General features: G+C 50.4%; 1 protein-coding gene across 3 annotated transcripts; it reads left to right on the top strand.

Moving 5' to 3' along the window:
* The first annotated feature begins 179 nt into the window (after positions 1–179).
* On the top strand, positions 180–21,266 carry Map1a (microtubule associated protein 1A). 3 transcript variants are annotated; one of them, XM_026393220.2, is made up of 7 exons: positions 182–478; positions 1,395–1,496; positions 10,233–10,315; positions 10,567–10,707; positions 10,933–19,228; positions 19,377–19,597; positions 19,793–21,266. In XM_026393220.2, the coding sequence occupies exons 1-7, from the start codon at positions 241–243 to the stop codon at positions 19,946–19,948; spliced, it is 9,237 nt and encodes a 3,078-aa protein (XP_026249005.1). In that variant the 5' UTR covers positions 182–240; the 3' UTR covers positions 19,949–21,266. The 3 variants fall into 3 exon arrangements, with proteins under 3 accessions (XP_026249012.1, XP_026249005.1, XP_026249030.1); XM_026393227.2 differs by lacking the exon at positions 19,377–19,597 and having other exon boundaries at positions 180–478; positions 19,793–19,917; XM_026393245.2 differs by lacking the exons at positions 182–478; positions 1,395–1,496 and adding an exon at positions 8,902–8,974.
* The last annotated feature ends 1 nt before the right edge of the window (position 21,267 follows it).

The following is a 21,267-nucleotide window of genomic DNA, read 5'->3' on the forward strand; positions in this document are numbered from 1 at the left end:
AGTCGGAGTGGAAGCACCTTCTGGAACACTGGAGGGGGGTTAAAGGTGACGGCCACCACCCCCAACCCAGCGAGAGCGCAGAGCCAGAGGCTCGGGTGCCCCAGCCCGGCCCCTGCGGCGTCAGTGCACCGCCCTCTGACAGGCAGCGACCAATGAGCGGCTCCTGCCGCCGGCCTTTAAGAACCGCGCTCACTCTGTCTGCAGCGGACGCTGCCGGCAAAGCACTCCACCAGAGTTTCCATGGAGACCGAGGCCCGGCCGGCGCGGCCTCGCGGCGTTGCCATGGAGACAACTCCCGGGCTGGAGCTCGGAAGCTCGGGCTCACCGCCGTCTCAGAACCCTGCGGAGTGGCTGTGCGAGACCGAAGCCGCGGTGGCGGCGGCACGCTGGGACCTGAGAAAACACTCTTTGCTCATCGTGATCGGCGATATCGGTACCGAGAGCCAGCTGAGGGCCGTGCGGGCCCACCTTGAACAAGGTGAGCTGCTGTCCTGGCTGTGCCTGCAGCACCTCCACCCTTGCTTCTCTGCCATCTGCATTCATCTCCCATTGCGCACGTCTGCGTGCTCCATCCCAGTCCGCACTTCCAGAGACACGCGCCCCTGTCACCTGCATCGTCCATGCCTGTGTCCGTATCCTTCCAAGCTGCTAACAGCTTGCTTCCCCATCCTTTCCTCACATCCGGTGCTACTCTGCCATCTCCATGAGTAGGGGGAACTCTGTGCAGCCCCTAAAGCCCCTCTGGTCACACCACACCCCTCTCCCGCAGTGTCCTGAAAGTCCTCACCATTCCCTGTAAAGTCCATGTCCCTACCTTCAGTTTCTTCTTTAGGTCCCTGAACCGCACAGGGAAGTTTCTGAACGCGGCGTACAAATGTCAAATCTCTGAATGCCAGCAGCCAACGTGAGAGTGACCTTCGGGACCATCAGCTCTTCAGTCCTCACCTCCTTCTCCTGTGCCTGTGGCGCAGTGCTGCGGAGCCACCTGCGGGTGGAAGCTAGTCGCCTAGGGGTGGAGGAAAGGAGAGGGGCATAGAAAGATAGAAGGGAGAATCTAGAATCTGATTAAGATGTAAAGACCAGGAAGGCAGTCCACAGTATAGGTCCTTTAGGGTCTACTTTTACCAGAACTGGGCAATCTTTCTAGAAAATTGCTACCTATAAATTCATTAATGACTGAGTTTAATCTAAACTCTGTCCTCCTCTGGCATTGGTAAGAAAGGGTACAGGTTAGGAGATAGACAAAGATACTAATCATCCTCCTTAGAGATAGCTGATCATGGCAGCTGTCCTGATCCCCTCTTTTCCTTCCCCTTATGTGAGATTGAAAGTGCTTCCTGCAGTCCTACCCACTAACTCTATCTAGAATCCTCTTTGTTTCTTTTCTCTCACAGGGATTCTCTCCTGGAACATTGACTTATCATCCTTTGACTTGAACCAACAGTTGAGACTCTTCATTACCCGGCACCTAGCTCACTTCTCCTCAGAGGTCAAAGGTTAGGACTAGTGTCATTTGTCTCAGTGCTTTGGGTGAGGGCTGGTCACAGAAAAGCAGAGGTCCAGTCTCCCTGGCAGAACTGGAATTGTGGGAGGTGTGGGTGGGGGAGAAGGGAGGATTCCTGATGGAAAAGTCGAAGGTCTCCATAGCTATTTCCACATGCCCAGTGTACTTTGCAGACTCAGGGTATGATAGTAGAAGGAACCTGGAGAACATAATTTCTCCAAAGAGAATTGTCTGTGGACAGCTGTTGCCATGTTGAGGTATTCATTTTGACTGATCAATCAACTCTCATGCAAAAATCCACTCTTTTCATTTGTGTTCCCCTTTCTGCATACTCCATTCTGCATCCCTGCTTCCCTTTACAGACACCCCATAATGTCCCACTCACCTTCCCAGACTCTTGCTTAGCAAAGTCTACTCTCCAGGATTCAGGGTTTCTACTTCTGCCTTTGGCCTAACCAACAGATCTCCAGAGTAGACAGAATCCTGGTGCCAAAGGCTAATAAGAACCATCAAATCCAAGATGGAAAGATGGGTTCTCCTGGATTTATTGTTACAGGAGCCAGTTACAGTGTGAGATTTGGACTGAGATCAAAGCTTACAGAAGGTGATTTCTCATTCTGCTGGGTCTGAGAAATGAGTTTGATTTGAGAAAATATTTTAAGAACCATCATTCCATGACAGAGGGGAGATTACAGAAAGTCTTACATCCTGTTATAAAAGTACCAGGTATCTAATCATCTTATTGGTAAATTTTGAAAGCTTGACCACGTAGCTTTATAAAATATAAAATCCATGCCACCAAGTAACTGAATTCACGTATAGATAATTCTCAATTCTTTAACGTAGATAGTCACCTCTCTTCTTCCTGCTCTTTCTCTTAACTGTCAGAAATGTTTTTGTTGTGTCTTGATCACTAACTGCTCTAGAGATGCTGCTGAAAAGGTTAATATGACTAAAGCTCCATTACCTTAGGAATATCTGCAGCAATTAAAAAATGTGAGGCTGTCATCTTTCTGATGTTATTGGCTTCCTGTAAAGCTAGCCATAGCCATTTACTCTTTTGATACCATCTTCTATTTATTTGTTTATGAGAGGTTGGTACTTTTTTTTTTTTTTTTTTTTTTTTTTGGTACTGAGGATTGAACTCAGGGGCACTCAACCACTGACTACATACCCATCCCTATTTTGTATTTTATTTAGAGACAGGGTCTCACTGAGTTGCTTTGCACCTCATTTTTGCTGAAGCTGGCTTTGAATTTGCAATCCTCCTGTCTCAGCCTCCCCAGCCACTGGGATTACAGGCATGCATCACTGCACCCTGTGAGAGGCTGGAACGCTTAATTAAAATGTTTGGTAATGAATAAAGCAAAGCAGAACTTACAATGACTGAGTCCAAAATGACCTTTCCTACCTCCTCAGTTTCATGGGAATGAGAACTGTGCAGTTCCTGTCACCCCATGTCAGAAGGACTACAGCTTGTTTGTCCCTATCTTGAAATTCTTAATGATCTTTTAAAAAGGGGCCCCACATTTACATTTGTCACTGAGACTACTTTCTATTTAAAGTTATTCATGTCATGGCTTCCTCCATTTTTCCCTGATGACTATGAATCAACCGTTTTACCACTTAGTACTCCTAGAAGCATTAGTGCAAGGTGATAAAGGGATGAAAGAGGATGAAATTTTTTTAAAAATTTGTAGTTGTATATGGACAAAATGCCTTTATTTTATTTGTTTTTATATTTATGTGGTGCTGAGGATCGAACCCAATGCCTCACGCATGTTAGGCAAGCCACTGGGATTACAGGTGTGCAAGCACTCTGCCACTGAACTACAACCCCAGCGCAAGAGGATGAAATTAATGACTAAATTTAAGTTTGGAGATTACCTGCTGATATTAATAATTCACACAGAATTCTCTTACCTTGTCCCTTTGGCCACAGAGACTTGAAAGTAAGCTATTTTCTGGAATGAAAAGAAATGATCAGAACTTAAATCAAAGTTCTTAGGCACTTTTGCAGATTAAGATGAAGGGATCTTGGGAAGAGGCTTACAGGGAGCTGTATAATTATTCTCAATCACAGATAGAGAAACACTAGACCTTTTCAATCAAAGAGTTTTGCTATGGTGTCCTCCAGGGGCTTAGGATCATACACTCTCAGGGCTTACTTTAGCATATTAATATTTTTTAGGTTTGGACATTTTCACAGTGGCCTGTCTGTTTCCCTGGAGAATAGTGGAGAATTTCCTGGAAAAAACCCCACAGAGCTCAAGACAGCCACAGCCACAGCCCCACCCCTGCTGGCTCCTCTTTCAGCTGTCCCCACAAACAACAGTCAGCTCAGAGCAGCTGCAGACACTGCCCCTCCCTTCAGCCTCATGTGAGTGAGGAGGCAAAGGACAATTGCTAGTGCCTTATGACTTGACCCTTTTCTGTCTACCTCACAGACTGCACCACCATTTCTAACACCATCTCTATCTAACCTGGGCCAAAATGATGAGAAAGGGGACAAAAAAAATGTATCCTACAGTGATGACAGGAAGAGTGCAATTATTCCTAGGCACCACCCCCTCCACATTTATCCACCCACACATAGAAATGAGGGACCTTCTGAAGGATAGCCAGTGGCCCAGCTCCTTCTAGTGGTCAAGCCTGGTAAAAGTTTTCAAGGGCAGTTTTTGCATCAAGTAGTCACCAGCAGTGACTTGGGGCTTTCCTTTATAACTCCGGCAAAAATATCTGCAGCTTCTAAGCATTTTAACACAAACCTAGAAACTATTAGAACAATGGAAAATAACTTTGGGCCTGGGGATATAGCTTAGTGATAGAGCATCTGCTTGGCATGTACAAGGCCCTGGGTTCAATCCCCAACACTTCGAAAAATGAAAAATGGAAAAGAAAGAAGAAAAGAAAGAAAGAGAGGAAAACTGAATTTAAATAATACTATGATAATTTTACTGAGCACCTATAGAAAAGGGAGGATTGGCTGAGTGTGGTGGTACCTGCCTACAATCCCAGCATCTCTAGGATCACAAGATTAAGGCCAGCTTCAAAAACTTAGCAAGACCCTCAGCAACTTAGTAAGACCCTGTTTCAAAAGAAAATATAAAGGCCTGGGGATGTAGCTCATTGGTAGAGCACCCCAGGGTTCAATCCCCAGTATACACACACACACACACACACACACACACAAAAGAAAAATAAAAATAAAAGGAGGATTGATTTTGAAAACTAAAAAACAGCCTGAGGACCCCATTTGAGACCTTCTGTTTGACTCTCTGTTATCATCGGTGTGCTTAGAAAGGATAGTTCTGTTACTCCTGCTAACATGAAAGCTATCCTGAATTAGGACAACAGCTAATTGGTCCCTGGACCTGGGGTCCATGTTGCTGTCTGAAATGGGAAAACAGGAACATGAATAAAACCTTAAGTTTCATTCTGCAGTGCATCTCCATTCCTGGCTTTACCTGGAAACTTGGGGTAGTCCAGGATTCATCTGGTCTGAAATTCTAATTTAGAATTTCCCTGATCACCTAAGTGACCTTTTGCAGACTTCCAGTGGCAAGTTACATTACAAGTTTAAGATTTCAGGAACATAACAGTTTTCCTCTTTTATGCCAGTCAATCCTTACAGCATTATTAAAAGATGGTACTAAGATTATATTCATTTTATAGTTCAGGAAGCAAGCTCTGAGAGAAATAAAGTAGCTTGTTTAAAAGCATGATAAGTAATGGTGGAGTTGGGTCTCAAATCTAGGGACTCTGATCTTACTTTGTGCCTGAGCTCTAGCCTGTCTCTCTTCTTTGGCATCTCATCATTGCATTGCAGCAGAAACTAGGGACACAGCAGGTTGAGGGTTGGTTGTTGTGGGTGGCTGTTCAGAGGGTGAGGGCTGAAGGAAAGCTCTGCTGTGAGTTGGACCTGTGCCCAGGGTGTGGCCCTTGGGAATGGCAGCTAAGAACAAGGGTGGGCTCCACATTGGGTTGGGAAATGTTATTTTGTTCTCAAGTCAAATGTCTACTCAAGTTTCCCTCCTAACACTCCAGAGAGCCCTAGAAAGCAGAAAGGAGATAGAAGGCTCAGGTAGGAGGAAACAAGAGCTATGAAGCTGCAGAAGGGAGGTATTTCCCTTTTGTGATGCTCTGAACTTGGTCTGGTTTGCATTGTGTACCTCTGCAGATGGCCTCTTCTTTCCTAATGGGGCTGTTTCCATGTTGCTGCTTAGCATCCCCGATCTGAGCAAGGATTCCTCCCCCCTCCCCCCTCCCCCCAGGAGTACTGGTGACTCAGCTCCTCCTCTTCTCTGACTGCAGTTGGTTGGGGGGATGCTGAAACCAGAGACTATTTTGGCTTCTCTGACCTTCAAAAGCAGTCTTGGCAGCCAGGGGCAAGGGTGGGGCCCTTGCTGTGGTGTGGGTGGGAGAAAGTCTCTGTGCCAAGGTCTTAGGAGCTGGCCAGGACTGGGAAGGGTTAATGAGGAGAGGGCAGGGTGTGAGAGCCTAAGCATCACTGTTGGAAGTCAATGGCAGAGCTCTTCAGATCCTTCCTTTGAGTTCTGAAATACTTTAGTATATCTAAGACAGAGGTAGAGACTAAGGGACACAGGGTCAACAATAGAAGGATCAAGATAATGTAAGACATAGACAGAAAAGAGATACAAAATAGTACAGAGAAAAGAAGGGTATAGAGACCCAACCACCTTAGAAAATTATTAAATTTTTTCTTAATCCAAACAGTACTTTATATTACATTAATAACTGGCATATAATAAGAAAACCTTGCTTGAGCTGGTGGTCCTTAGTCCTTGTTAATTCCTTCTCTGAAAGCAGAAATCTCCCTGCCCCTTCAGAGATGCTTCCTTATATCCAATGACTCAAGAATCCCAAGGATCAGGGCCTTTGTGGTTGCTTGGTTGTGCTGCATTGGCACAGACTTGTGCCTCAGGGTCCCTGTGCCCCACCCCAACAGGCTAGGAACATATCCACTCCAGAATTTCAAACCACCCTTCACCCTAAAACAAACTAATTTCTGCTCTCTCTTGTGTCTATAGCTGTGGTTCAAAAGAAAGTTTAGCTCAGCATATCTCCCATCCCCCACCTACCCCTCATGTTGGGGCCCCCAGCCTCTTTGTCTCCTGCTCCTACAGGGACTGAAGTTCATTCCCTGGGTCCATCTAAGAGAAGAGGCAGCAGATGGTTTCTAAGAGAAAGGGGAGGGCCCATGTGGCCTGGGTCTTCTATATCCCTGCTCTGTGCTCTAGCAAATAGGGCTTTGGTCTTTAGGCTGATGCTGAAAGGGTATTTCTTAACTAAGCAGGGTTGGGCAAGAAGAATACTATGGGCCATAGGATGTCACCCTGGCTCTTTAAACTGTTAGACAACTCCTCAGCCCACTAGAGCCAAACTGAAGCAATGGAGCACTGACATTGTGAAGGGAAAGAAACAGTTAAGTCTCTAGTGCCTCGTCACAGACCAGCCCCTCTTCCCCGCCCTGGCGCCGCCCTCCCCTTCTAGCGCCCCCCCCCCCACTCCCACCCCAAGTGCCGCAGACTCTTCCCTGAAGCTGCCGGCTGAGGCTGGAGCTGCCGCCTCCATGAGGGGCTCCTTCCCACACCCCAGGGTAAGAACCAAACCGATGGGCTTGCAATGGCAGAGAAGTGAGGGTGCTGTGATAGGGAGATGGGATGGGGGTAATAGAAAGGGAGCTGATACCTGGCAATCTGGTGCGTCTTGAACTAGCCCAGCGGGTTGGGCAAGCTGGGGGAATGGAAAAAGAGGATGAACACGGGGGTCATCCTGGACCCAGAAGCAGGCAGAGGCGACCAGGGGCTGTGACAGTTCACCTCTGCAGCTGGGCGGGGGTGGGAGACATCAGTCCTGGGGCAGCAGCAGAGGGTGGTGCCACTGGCTCTGCCTGGCAGCTCAGGGTGCTGGAGGGTTTTGGGGGCTGTCTTTGGTGAGAGGCAGAAGAATCTGAAAAAAGGGGTGTTATGGGAATGCACCTAATGGGAAGGTTCCTGGGTGTCAACTGCTGGATTGCTTAGCTGCTCCTATGCTGAGGGTGAATGGGGTAGCGAGTTTTTGCCAAGTAAGGGAAGGTGGGGAACACTATGGAAAAGAAGGGAGAAAAGGGTCATTTAGACGTGGCACATGCCTCCTCACAGACCAACCGGTTTGCAAAGGGTTCCCCCTATCCCATACCCTGTGGGCCGCTTTGAGACTGGGGCTTTAACCCCCACCACCACCTTTGTGGCCCCGCTGAGGCCACTTCAGAGATTGAGAGCTGCTGCCTCCCCAGCAGCTGCCCTGCATTCCCGGTACTCTCTACCCCTCAGGTTCCCTGTCTCAGCCCCACCCCCACCTCATCTCTGCTTTTCTTCCCAAGATGGGGGCTCTTGAACAGAGGAGCCAGTTTCTTCTCCCTCTCTTCGTTCCCCCCAACCCCAACCCCCCATGCAGAAGCAGCCAAGAAAATGACTTGTCATGCTGGGGTGGGGGGTGGGGGCGGAGCTGGAGGGTGAGCTCAGTGCGCACACTCACACACACTGCGGCAAACTGCAGCTGCCCGATCACCCCCCCCTTCCCTTCTGCTTCACTGCGGAGACACCTGCCCTCCTGTCTGCTCAGCCTCCACACCCGCAGCCCACCCTGCACCCCAGTACTGGCCAAGTGAAGTGCCCCTGCCTCAAAATAATCCTCTCCAAAAAAGGAAAAAAAAAATAGTCGGTTCCCTTCAGTGGGAGAGCTGGGATGTAGAAGAGAGAAATAGGCTTTCCCCCAGATTTGAAAAGAGGGGCAAAGGATATAAACCATGGAGCTGACAGTCAGAATCACTCCCCAGGGGTACAGTGAGGAATAGTCTTGTGCTAGGGCAGGAACTGGATCAGAGAGGTCTTGTGGTTTATAAACTGGGGACTTTGGAGCTGTGTGGAAGAGTGGTAAAAAGCAAATCAGTTTGCACCATAGTTATTTCTCTTTTTGCCCCATCTATCTCAAAAATGTGACCTTGTTTGTTTGGGGAGTCATTGTTCTTCTAAATCCAAATTACTTGAGGCTGGCAGCTTGCTGTACCTTGATATCTGACCTGCCCAAACCTTGCTTCTGCCTTCTCAGAGATGGCTCTGTCCTCTGAACTGACCTCAGAGTTTCCCTCAATTCCCAAGTTTATAGAAGAGAATCCTTGAACTCCTTTTGGGCCCAACACACCCTGTATGGGATTTGGTCTTCTGGCACCAATCATGGTTTATTTCCCCTGCAGTTGCATTTATAGCTCTGTGCTGCCAGATCTTCCTGATCCTAGCATTATTTCTCTTCCTCTTAACAAAGGCCTTGGCCCCAGGCTCCTCTTGTCTGAGCCCAGAAAGAAAAGAGTTGGGTCACAGAAGAGGGTCTAGGAAGCAGATTATGAGCTCTCCCACAAGTGTCCTCCAGACAGCCCACTTCCCAGGCCATCTGTTGGATTCTCTGCTTGTAAGGTTAACTCCACTGTGACTGTAATTGGGAAGAGGGTGGGGGAGAAAGGGTGGAAGCTGGGAACAGTAGCATCCTTCTTAGTATTGGTCCAACCTGCTACTTCCTTTGCTTCATTGCTTGGTGTTTCATGTGATCCTGGAGAAGGGCAGTTAATAGGGGATATGGGGATGTTTTTTCTTTCTCCATGGTCTGGGGAGCACCTGAATCTCTCCTTCCTTATTTGTGTCTTTCTTTATTTCTTTCTTTTCTTTTTTTGGTATCATTGAATACAGGGATGCTTTACCACTGAGCTACATCCCCAATCCTTTTTTACTTTTTATTTTGAGACAGGGTCTTGCTATGTTGCTTAGGGCCTCGCTAAGTTGCTGAGACTGGAATGGAACTTGCAATGCTTCTGCCTCTGAGTTGCTGGGATTACAGAGGTGTACCACCACACCCAGCATTTACGTGTTTCTTGTTTGTGAACCCCTCGCTCCCCATCTGCATGGCGGAAAGGCCCATAGGAGAGGGGAGAGGATGAGAGGAGAAACTATTCACAAGGAATGGGTTGTACGATAGTGAACCAGGCCTCTCTGGAACCTAGAGACATGAAGGTGAGGTGGAAAAAGAAGCTGTGAAAACTTTGGGCATGGGAACAAAATGATTGTACTCGCGTGTGAGTGCAGGTTTGGCTGGCTCTGGAGAACAGAACCTTAAGTTAGATCCTGTATTCACTTTGAATTGTAAAAACCTGAGCTGAGATAGCACTTGTTTCTCTGTCTTCTGGAACAGGAGCTCTGGCTTTGGATAGGAGGTTGGAAAAGAGGACTAGGAGTCTGTACACTCCACAGAAACTCCCATGTTCTTATTTCTAGACACTCTGCTGGCATGAAAGCCCAGGGCAAAGGCAAGCTAGTGAGGAGAAAGCTAGTAACGATCATCATCCCAAGAGACCTCTATCCAGCTGAGCCCTCCCTCCCCAGGCAGCACCAGGAGCTTGGTGCTCCAAAGGGACAAAAGCTTCTTGTCAACTGTCTGAGTTTCAGGCAGAAGGGTGGGGACTTGGGCAGCAGAGGGTGTGGCGGATGAAGGGAGGGAGAAGACAGTCAGTATGGAAGAGGGGAGATGGAAACCCTGAAAGGGAAAGGCTAGAGCAGCCAGTTCCTAGACCTTATTTAACTGTATATGAGGCAGCAGAGTCAAGGGATAACCAGGCTTCTCTCTTTCCCCTAAGCCCCATTTTCTGATTGTGCATTTTTCCCTCTCCTTCTCCCAGGCCAGAGGACCCTCTGCCACCAGAGTGAGATCCTAGAGACCATCATCCTGGTAAACCCCAGTGCAGACAGCATCAGCTCTGAGGTAAGGCCAGGGCCTGTGACTTTCCAAGAGGACCGCTGTAAGTGATGTCATCCACCCTTTCCAATGCCACTACTTTAAGCCAAGAATTCTCTGTCTGCCATCTAAGCTGACTTACAATATCCAGCCCTACTCTGAAGGTGTTGTAGGGGACACTGCTGGCATGTCCTTGCGGTACTGGATGGAGGCAAGAATGTTCAGTGCTTTCCACTGTTTTCCCCACATCGGTGACCACTCCCCTCCTTCCATTCCAGGTTCACCATCTCCTTAGTAGCCCATCGGCTCACAAACTACTGATCCTGAGTGGGCAAAATTTAGAGCCTGGGGGAGACCTCATCCTTCAGAGTGGTACCTACTCCTATGAAAATTTTGCACAGGTCCTTCACAACCCAGAGGTAAGTTTCATGTCTGAGTATTGAGGAAGAAGGGGATAAGGGACAGGATTTGAATTGTGGGGAGGAATCCAAGAAAGGGAAAGTCTCACATTGCCTTTCTATCAGGAGTACTGACAGAAAGGTAGGATTTCACTTTTGGAGAGAGCTGAAGATTAAGGAATTAAATATGAGTCAGGCTAAGACAAACTCAGTGATCTGATCAGCTTCTATTTCCCATTCCTCTAGATTGCCCAATTGCTCAGCAATAGAGACCCTGGAATCCAGGCCTTCCTCACTGTGTCGTGCTTAGGGGAGGGTGATTGGAGCCACCTGGGACTGTCCAGTTCCCAAGAGACCCTGCATCTCCAGCTAAACCCTGAACCCATACTACCCACCATGGATGGTGTGGCTGAATTCTCCGAGTACGTTTCTGAGACTGTGGATGTGCCATCCCCCTTTGACCTGCTTGAACCCCCCACTTCAGGGGGCTTCCTCAAACTCTCCAAGCCTTGCTGCTATATCTTCCCAGGTGGCCGAGGGGACTCTGCCCTCTTTGCTGTCAATGGTTTCAACATTCTGGTAGATGGCGGTTCTGATCGCAAGTCCTGCTTCTGGAAGCTGGTGCGCCACCTGGACCGCATTGACTCAGTGCTGCTCACTCACATTGGGGCAGACAACCTGCCAGGCATCAATGGACTCCTGCAGCGCAAAGTGGCAGAACTAGAGGAGGAGCAGTCCCAGGGCTCCAGCAGCTACAGTGATTGGGTGAAAAACCTCATCTCCCCTGAGCTTGGAGTTGTCTTTTTCAACGTGCCTGATAAGCTGCGGCTGCCTGATGCCTCCCGGAAGGCCAAGCGCAGCATTGAGGAGGCCTGCCTCACTCTTCAGCACCTAAATCGCTTGGGCATCCAGGCCGAGCCTCTATACCGTGTGGTCAGCAACACTATTGAGCCACTGACCCTTTTCCACAAAATGGGTGTAGGCCGACTGGACATGTATGTTCTCAACCCTGTCAAGGACAGCAAGGAAATGCAGTTTCTCATGCAAAAGTGGGCAGGCAATAGTAAAGCCAAGACAGGCATTGTGTTGGCCAATGGGAAAGAGGCTGAAATCTCAGTACCCTACTTGACCTCTATCACAGCTCTTGTGGTCTGGCTACCAGCCAACCCTACTGAGAAGATTGTACGTGTGCTTTTTCCAGGAAATGCTCCCCAGAACAAGATCTTGGAGGGCCTGGAAAAGCTTCGGCACCTGGACTTTCTGCGCTACCCGGTGGCCACACAGAAGGACCTGGCTGCTGGGGCTGTGCCTGCTAACCTGAAGCCTAGCAAAATCAAACAGCGGACTGACAGCAAAGAGAGCCTTAAAGCTGCTACCAAGACCGCTGTGAGCAAGCTGGCTAAACGGGAGGAAGTAGCAGAAGAGGGAGCCAAGGAGGCCCGCTCAGAGTTGGCCAAGGAGTTAGCCAAGACAGAGAAGAAGGCAAAAGAGCCATCTGAGAAGCCCCCAGAGAAGCCTGCCAAACCTGAGAGGGTGAGGACAGAGTCAAGTGAGGTACTGAAGGCAGAGAAGCGAAAGCTGATCAAGGACAAGGTAGGGAAGAAGCACCTTAAAGAAAAGATATCAAAGCTAGAAGAGAAAAAAGACAAGGAGAAAAAAGAGATCAAGAAGGAGAGGAAGGAGCTCAAGAAGGATGAAGGAAGGAAAGAAGAGAAAAAGGATGTCAAGAAGGAGGAGAAGAGGAAAGATACCAAACCTGAGGCAAAGAAAATTTCCAAACCAGACCTGAAGCCCTTTACCCCTGAGGTACGTAAGACCCTCTACAAAGCCAAGGCCCCTGGAAGAATCAAGATGGACAAGAGCCGAGCTTCCCGGGGGGAGAAGGAACTGTCTTCTGAGCCTCGGACACCCCCAGTGCAAAAGGGGACTGTACCACTCCCAAATGTCAGTGGACACAGGGAGATGGTCCTGTCCTCACCAGAGGACCTCACACAGGACTTTGAGGAGATGAAACGTGAGGAGAGAGGTTTGCTGGCTGAACAAAGGGACATAGGACTAGGAGAGAAGCCACTCCCTGTAGATACTACAGAGGAGGGACCTCCAAGCACAGCTATCCAGGGAACACAACTCTCTGCCCCCAGGCTGGAACAAGAGGAGCAGGTAATGAAGGAGAAAGAAGTTATCTCAGACCTCCCTGAAGAACAAGGCAGCAAAGACAGAGGCCCAGACTCTGGGGCTGAAACAGAGGAAGAGAAAGATACCTGGGAGGAAAAGAAGCAGAGGGAAACAGAGAAGCTTCCAGAGACAGCAGAAGCCAGAGAGGAAAATGAACCTGAGGTAAAGGAGGATGTGATAGAAAAGGCTGAGGTAGAAGAAATGGAGGAGGTGCACCCTTCAGATGAAGAAGAAGAGGAAGAGACAAAGGCTGTGGGTTTTTACCAAAAACATATGCAGGAAGCCTTGAAGGTAATCCCAAAGGGCAGGGAGGCTCTTGGGGGCCGGGAATTGGGACTCCAGGGAAAGGTGCCTGAAAGGGAGACCTCATCATTCCTAAGCAGCCTGGCCACCCCTGCAGGAGCAACTGAGCATGTCTCTTACATTCAGGATGAGACGATCCCTGGTTACTCAGAGACTGAGCAGACCATCTCAGATGAAGAGATCCATGATGAACCGGAGGAACGCCCAGCTCCACCCAGATTCCCTACAAGTACATATGACCTCCCTGGGCCTGAAGGTCCTGGTCCCTTTGAAGCCAGCCAGCCTGCTGATATTGCTATTCCTGTCACCTCAAGCAAAGGCTATGGAGCACCAGAGACTGAACTCACCTACCCGCCCAACATGGTGGCTGCCCCTTTGGCTGAAGAGGAGCATGTATCCTCAGCCACTTCAATCACTGAATGTGACAAGCTTTCTTCCTTTGCCACATCAGTGGCTGAGGACCAGTCCGTGGCCTCACTTACAGCTCCCCAGACAGAGGAAACAGGCAAAAGCTCCTTGCTACTTGATACAGTCACAAGCATCCCCTCCTCCCGCACTGAAGCTACTCAGGGCTTGGATTATGTGCCATCGGCAGGTACCATCTCACCCACCTCCTCCCTGGAAGAAGACAAGGGCTTCAAATCACCACCCTGTGAGGACTTCTCTGTGACTGGGGAGTCAGAGAGAAGAGGAGAGGTTGTAGGGAGAGGTTTGGCTGGGGAGAGAGTTGTGGAAGAGGAAGAGAAGAGGGCAAATGTAGAGATGACTGAGAAACTTCACAGTCAATATGGAACTCCAGTGTTTGGTACTCCTGGACATACCCTACGTCCAGGGGAACCAGCCCTTGGAGAAATAGAGGAGCGGTGCCTCAGCCCAGATGATAGTACAGTGAAGATGGCTTCTCCTCCTCCATCTGGCCCACCCAGTGCCACCCATACACCCTTTCATCAGTCCCCGGTTGAAGATAAGTCTGAGCCCCAAGATTTTCAAGAAGATGACTCATGGGGGGACACTAAGCACACACCAGTTGTGGGCAAGGAAGATGCTGCCAAAGAGTCAGTCAAGCCAGGGCCTGAAGAGGGAACACTAGAGAAAGAGGGAAAGGTGCCTCCTCCCAAGAGCCCACAGGCCCAGGAAGCACCTGCCAGCATTGTTGGGATACATACAGGCTGCACCATTCAGCTATTGCCAGAACAGGACAAAGCAATAGTCTTTGAAACCATGGAGGCAGGAGAGACTATGGAGGCAGGAATTGGGCTCCCAGGCCCAATTTTTGGAACAGAAGCCATTCCCAGAGAATTGAGGACATCACTCCAACAACCTGGTGAACCTCAGAAAGATGAGACACTCCTAATTCCTGATCGAAGTCTTTCCCCTGAAGATGCAGAGTCTCTGTCTGTCCTCAGTATAGTCTCTCCAGATACTGCCAAACAAGAGCCTACTCCCAGATCTCCCTGTGGACTGACAGAGAAGCACTTACATAAAGATATTTGGCCAGAGATTTCTCCAGAAGGCACACAGTCACCTTCTCTCTCAGAAGAGAGTCCTAGCAAGGAGACCTCTCTGGATATCTCTTCAAAGCAGCTCTCTCCAGAAAGCCTTGGCACCCTCCAGTTTGGAGAACTAAGCCTTGAAAAGGATGAAAAGGGACCTCTAATGCAGGCTGATGACACCTCTTACCATCTAGCTCCTGTATCTGTTCCAGAGCCTAATGTAGCCACAGTGTCACCTTCCACAGATGGGATCACTGTATATTCTTCACAGACACGTATCACAGATGAGAGCCCTGACAGAAAATTACCTGCCAGCTCCTTCTCTCACTCTACACTGTCAGGGGATGGAAAGCATTCACCTGGGGTAATCAGGAGCCCCAGTGAACATCTGACATCTGATAACTCCCTCACCAAGAGTCCTGAGTCTTTGCCAAGCCCTGCCATGGAAGACATTGCCATGGAGTGGGAAGGTAAGGTTCTGGGGTTGAATGACAGAACCCCAGAGCAGGAAGACAAAGAACCCGAGCCAAAGGATGAAATCCTACATCAAAAGGACAGAATTCTGCACCAGAAAGATATTGTTGTAGAGCAAAGGGATACAACCATGCATCAAAAAGGTGAGACTCTGGAAGAAAAGGTTAAGGCTTTGGGACAGCAGGATAAGGATTTGGAACAAAAAGGCAAAGACATAGACCAAAAAGATACATGGCTAGAGCAAAAGACAAAAGACAAAGTCTTAGAACAACAAGATGAAGTCCTGGAACAGAAGGACAAGATCCCAGGAGAAAAAGACAAGGTCACAGCCCTGGAACAAAAGGACATAGCCCTAGAACAGAAGGACAAGGCCACAGAATCAAAAGATAAAGAAAAAAAACACAGTGACTTAGAACAAAAAGACAAGGTCCTGGAACAGAAGGATCAAACACTTGAATCAAAAGACAAGGAACAAAAAGACAAGATCTTGGAACAAAAAGACAAGATTGGAGAAGAGAAAGACAAAGCCGTAGAACAAAGAGTGCAAGGTTCTGAACATAAAGACAAGGTTCCAGAAGACAAAGTCCCTGAAACAAAGGGCAAAGCTCTAGAACAGACAGACAGAATTCTTGAACAGAAAGACAAGACCCAGGAACAGGATAAGGCCTTAGAAAAGAAAGATCAGTCCTTAGAACAAAAATATTGGGCCTTAGGAAAGAAGGATGAAGCTCTTGAACAAGACAGTAAGATTGCTGAACAGAAAGATAAGGCTTTGGAAGAAAAGGGCAAAACTCAGGGACAGGAAAGCTTCGTTCAGGAGGATAAAACCATGAAACTAAAGGAGACAACAGTAGAAGAAAAATCTCCAGAAAAGGTCAGAGCTGCAGAACAGAAGGGAGAAACTCTGCTGGAGAAGACCAAAGCTCTGGGACTGGAAGAGAGTCCAGTGCAGGAGGAACAGGGCCAAGAGCAGGAAGACAGGTACTGGAAGGAGCAGGGTATGGTCCCGGAGTGGCAAGAAACACCTCCAATCAGAGAGGAGCCAGTTGGAAAACAGAAAGATCCTGTACCAGCGTGGAAAGACACATCTCCTGAGCAGGAAGTCAGGTATTGGAGGGACAGAGATGTGACACTTGAACAGGACGCATACTGGAGAGAGCTGAGCTGTGAGAGGAAGGTCTGGTTCCCTCACGAATTGGATGGCCAGGGGATCTGCCCACGGTACACCGAGGAACGAGAGAGCACTTTCCTCGATGAGGGACCAGATGAACAGGAAGTATCCCCTCTGCAGCAGACGCCCCGGAGTCCCTGGGCCTCAGATTTCAAGGATTTCCAAGAGACTTCACCACAAAAAGGGCTGGAAGTGGAGCGCTGGCTTGCCGAGTCACCAGTTGGGCTGCCACCAGAGGAAGAGGACAAGCTGACCCGCTCTCCCTTTGAGATCATCTCCCCTCCCACCTCTCCACCTGAAATGGTTGGACAGCGGGTTCCTTCAGCCCCAGGACAAGAAAGTCCTATTCCAGAGACTAAGCCCATGCCCCCCATGAGGAATGAACCCACCACCCCCTCATGGTTGGCTGACATCCCACCGTGGGTGCCTAAGGATAGACCTGTTCCCCCTGCACCCCTCTCCCCAGCTCCAGCTCCTCCTACACCTGCTCCAGAGCCTCACACTCCTGCACCCTTCTCCTGGGGCACAGCTGAGTATGACAGTGTAGTGGCTGCAGTGCAGGAGGGGGCAGCTGAGTTGGAAGGAGGACCATACTCCCCCCTAGGGAAGGACTACCGCAAGGCTGAAGGGGAAAGGGAAGGGAAAAGTGGAGCTGGGGCTCCTGAAAGCAGCCCCTGTAGCTCAAAGGTCCCAGAGGCCAGTGAGAGCCATGCCACCAGGGATACTGAACAGACTGAGCCAGAACAACGGGAGCCCACACCCTATCCTGATGAGAGAAGCTTTCAGTATGCAGACATCTATGAGCAGATGATGCTTACTGGACTTGGCCCTGCATGCCCCACTAGGGAGCCTCCACTTGGTGCAACTGGGGATTGGCCCCCACGCCTCTCAACTAAAGAGGAGGCTGCTGGCCGAGACACATCTGCAGAGAAGGAGCTTTCTTCTCCTGTCTCACCCAAGAACCTCCAATCTGACACTTCAACCTTTAGCTATGCAGCCCTGGCAGGTCCCACTGTGCCCCCCAGGCAGGAGCCTGAGCTAGGGCTTAGTGTGGAGCCCAGCCTCATTCCACCTGCAGTGCCCCCCCGTGTCCCTATACCCCTCAGCAAAGGCCCAAGCCCTCCTCTCAATGGTAACATTCTAACCTGTAGACCAGATAGGAGGACCCCGTCCCCCAAAGAATCAGTCCAGGGTCACTGGTATGACAGCACTAGTGACTCAGAGCTAGAGAAGGGAGCTCGGGAACAGCCAGAAAAAGAGACTCAGTCCCCAAGTCCCCCTCATCCCACCCCTGCAGGGCCCCCCACATTGTGGCCTGAAACTCAGGCACATACCAGCCCTTCCGTGGACTCACACCTGGGTCCTGCCCGACCCAGCCTGGACTTCCCTGCTTCAGCCTTTGGCTTTTCTTCATTGCAGCCTGCTCCCCCTCAGCTGCCCTCTCCAGCTGAACCCCGCTCGGCACCCTGTGGCTCTCTCGCCTTCTCTGGGGACCGAGCTCTGGCTCTGGCTCCAGGACCCCCAGCCAGAACCCGGCATGATGAATACTTGGAAGTGACCAAGGCCCCCAGCCTGGACTCCTCTCTGCCCCAGCTCCCATCACCCGGCTCTCCTGGAGCCCCTCTCCTCTCCAGTCTGCCACGACCTGCCTCGCCAGCCTTGTCTGAAGGCTCCTCCTCTGAGGCTACCACACCTGTGATTTCAAGTGTGGCTGAGCGCTTCCCTTCAGGCCTGGAAGCTGCAGAACAGGGGTCAGGAGAGCTGGACCCAGGAATGGAGCCAGCTGCCCACAGCCTCTGGGACCTCACTCCTCTGAGCCCAGCACCCCCAGCTTCACTGGCCCCGGCTCCAGCTCCAAGCTTGGCTAGAGACATGGATGATGGCACCCTGCCCTGCCGCCTAGAGTGCTCAGGGGAAGCCACCAAGAAGCTGAGCCCCTGCCAGGGTCCCACTGGGGATTGTGCAGCCAATGGCCCAACTGAAACCAGCCCGAATCCCCCAGGCCCTGCCACAGCCAAGACGGAAAAAGAAGAGGCTAAGGCCTGTCCTGCTTGGGAACGAGGGGCCTGGCCTGAGGGAGCTGAGAGAAGCTCTCGGCCTGACACACTGCTCTCTCCTGAGCAGCCCCTGTGTCCTGGAGAGGGTTCTGTTGGCTCACCCCACAGTGTCTCTTCTGAGGTTGAGGCTGGGCCTCAGGGATGTGCTGCCGATCCCCGGCCACACCGTGGGGAGCTTTCCCCATCCTTCCTGAACCCCCCTCTGCCCCCATTCACAGATGACAGTGACCCTTCAACTGAAGAAGCTCGATTGCTAGGAAAAGTGGGGCGGCGCCGGGCTGGAGGTTCAGGGGCCACAGGGGGCCCATGCCCTGTGGCTGATGAGACACCCCCCACGTCAGCCAGTGACTCAGGCTCCTCACAGTCAGATTCTGATGTTCCACCAGAAACTGAGGAGTGTCCGTCCATCACAGCTGAGGCAGTGCTAGACTCAGATGAAGATGGGGACTTCTTACCTGTGGACAAAGCTGGGGGGGTCAGTGGAACTCACCATCCCAGACCTGGCCATGACCCACCCCCTGTTCCCCAGCCAGACCCCCACCCATCCCCTCCCCGCCCTGACGTGTGCATGGCTGACCCTGAGGGGCTCAGCTCAGAGTCTGGGAGGGTAGAGAGGCTTCGAGAAAAGGAGAAGGCTCAGGGGCGAGTAGGGCGCCGGGCCCCAGGCCGGGCCAAGCCAGCATCCCCGGCACGACGTCTGGATCTTCGGGGAAAACGTTCACCTACCCCTGGTAAAGGGCCTGTAGATCGTGCATCTCGGATATCCCCTCGACCACGCAGCACTACAACCCAGGTCACCCCAGCAGAAGAAAAGGATGGACATAGCCCCATGTCCAAAGGCCTAGTCAATGGACTCAAGGCAGGACCAAGTGAGTATATCATGAAAGGAGGAAGGAGGAGATTGTGGGTTTGGGCTCCGTATGGGCTAGTCAAAGGCTCCAGCCATGGGAAAGAGGGGGAAGGTTGCCAATAGGGTACTACTTTTCCTCTACAATATGTCCTGGCTTGTCTCTACAGTGACCTTAGGTTCCAAGGGTGGCTCTGGCTCCCCTGTATACGTGGATCTCGCCTATATACCAAATCATTGTAGTGGCAAGACTGCTGACCTTGATTTCTTCCGTCGAGTCCGTGCATCCTACTATGTGGTCAGTGGGAATGACCCTGCCAATGGCGAGCCAAGCCGGGCTGTGCTGGATGCCCTGCTGGAGGGCAAGGCTCAGTGGGGGGAGAATCTTCAGGTGAGTAGCAAGAGATGCCAAGGAAGTATTCTGTTCAAAGCTTCTTAGAGGCAATAGCAGAACATAGTCCCTATTCATAAAACAATGTGGTCCTTTCTTGGGCAGCAGGCTACTTCTGAGACCATCAGGTGCCCCTACCTCTCACCTACCTTCCCTTCATGATCTCACATCAGGTATGTCTTGTCTCCCTCCTAGGTGACTCTGATCCCCACTCATGACACGGAGGTGACTCGTGAGTGGTACCAGCAGACTCATGAGCAGCAGCAGCAACTGAACGTCTTGGTCCTGGCTAGTAGCAGCACTGTGGTCATGCAGGATGAGTCCTTCCCAGCCTGCAAGATTGAGTTCTGAAAGAACCTCCCTCCCTTACCCAGAATCCACTCCCCCAGCTCCTTTAGAGAATGGCTACTGCTGAGTCCTTTGGGGATGTGGGAGATGGAGCTGGGGGGTGGGCAGTGTCTTGCTGTGGGGACTTGGTCTGGGCTAAATGGGAGGTATTATCCCTTCCCTTCATTAATTTCTGAGAGGGGTCTTAAAACCAAAGGTAACAGGGATAGTATGAGGGAGGGCAAAAAATTAGGATAAGAGGTCACCCGATGCCTGAGAACCCTGGAGTGGTGCCCTCTCCTAGCACTGCCAAGTTTGGTATTGGATGGGGAGTGAGGATGGGTCTCATCAACCTCCTCCCTCATGGAGGGAGATTATATCCCCAATCCCAGGGGCCTCCTTATCTCTATTTATTTAGCATCCCTGGAAGGATTTCCATTAGTAATTTATGTGGGGATAGGATACTTGTCAGTGAGGTGCCCAGAGCTGCACCCTTTCCTCCATCTTCCATTCCTTTAGCTGCCAAGGTCTGAGTTCTAGCAGGGGTCTTAGGGTACACCACTGCTACACTGTCCTACTGCTTCTTCAGTATCTGAATGTCTCAATCCAAAACTTGAAGCTCTTTAGACCAACAGACTGGTGAGAGGAGAAAGGAACTTATCTCCCAGTCCCTGCTTCATACCATTCACATCCTAGGGCTGTACCCAGACCAGGCCTATAAGGCAGCACAAAAGGGCAAGGAGAGCCCCAGTCCCAATCCCAATTCTTCCAAACTCCCTGACCCTTTGAAGTTTTCAGTCACCCCATTCCAATTATCCTGACACCTTCTCATCCTCTGCTTGGCTTCTCTGCATGTGGTCATCTGCTGTGGCCTGGTGTGTAATGGGTTAAAAATAAGCCACTGCCTGACATCCCAACATTTGACACCCCAGCCATGTGTGACTCCCCCAACATTTCACTATGCCATTCTGCAGCTGAAATGGGAACACTGGCTGCCTCTCCAAACCCAAAGTCTTGGAAAGAGGATCTGGGAGGTGGAGACCAAGCCAGAGGACTTGGGGGACAAAGAGAGGGAGGAAGGAAAGAGGGAGACAAAACTGAGCTATAGCTTAACTCCTACAGAGTGAAGTGAAAATACCACCCCAGGAGAGGACCTCACCCCAAGCAAGCCAGTGAGCAGCCCCATCAGACTACTGCTGGACTGAGAAATCCAGAAGCTGATAGTCATCGGGGCTCACCTTCTCTGCCAAGTGACTGAGAAACCAAAATGAGCCCACCTTGTGTTCTTCCTAGCTCCCACCCTCCCCATGCTGCTGTGCTCTGCTCCTCCCTGCACTTTTCCT

This window comes from Urocitellus parryii, chromosome 6 (assembly GCF_045843805.1).
Source record: "Urocitellus parryii isolate mUroPar1 chromosome 6, mUroPar1.hap1, whole genome shotgun sequence".
Taxonomy (NCBI): Eukaryota; Metazoa; Chordata; class Mammalia; order Rodentia; family Sciuridae; genus Urocitellus; species Urocitellus parryii.

What these genes read in the sequence shown, in the direction of transcription:
- Map1a (XM_026393220.2), top strand. Translation starts at nt 241, where the DNA reads ATGGAGACCGAGGCCCGGCCGGCGCGGCCTCGCGGCGTTGCCATGGAG. An exon ending in CAGACAGCATCAGCTCTGAG is followed by an intron (nt 10,316 to 10,566) that starts GTAAGGCCAGGG and finishes CTTCCATTCCAG; the next exon opens with GTTCACCATCTCCTTAGTAG. An exon ending in AGTGGGGGGAGAATCTTCAG is followed by an intron (nt 19,598 to 19,792) that starts GTGAGTAGCAAG and finishes TCTCCCTCCTAG; the next exon opens with GTGACTCTGATCCCCACTCA.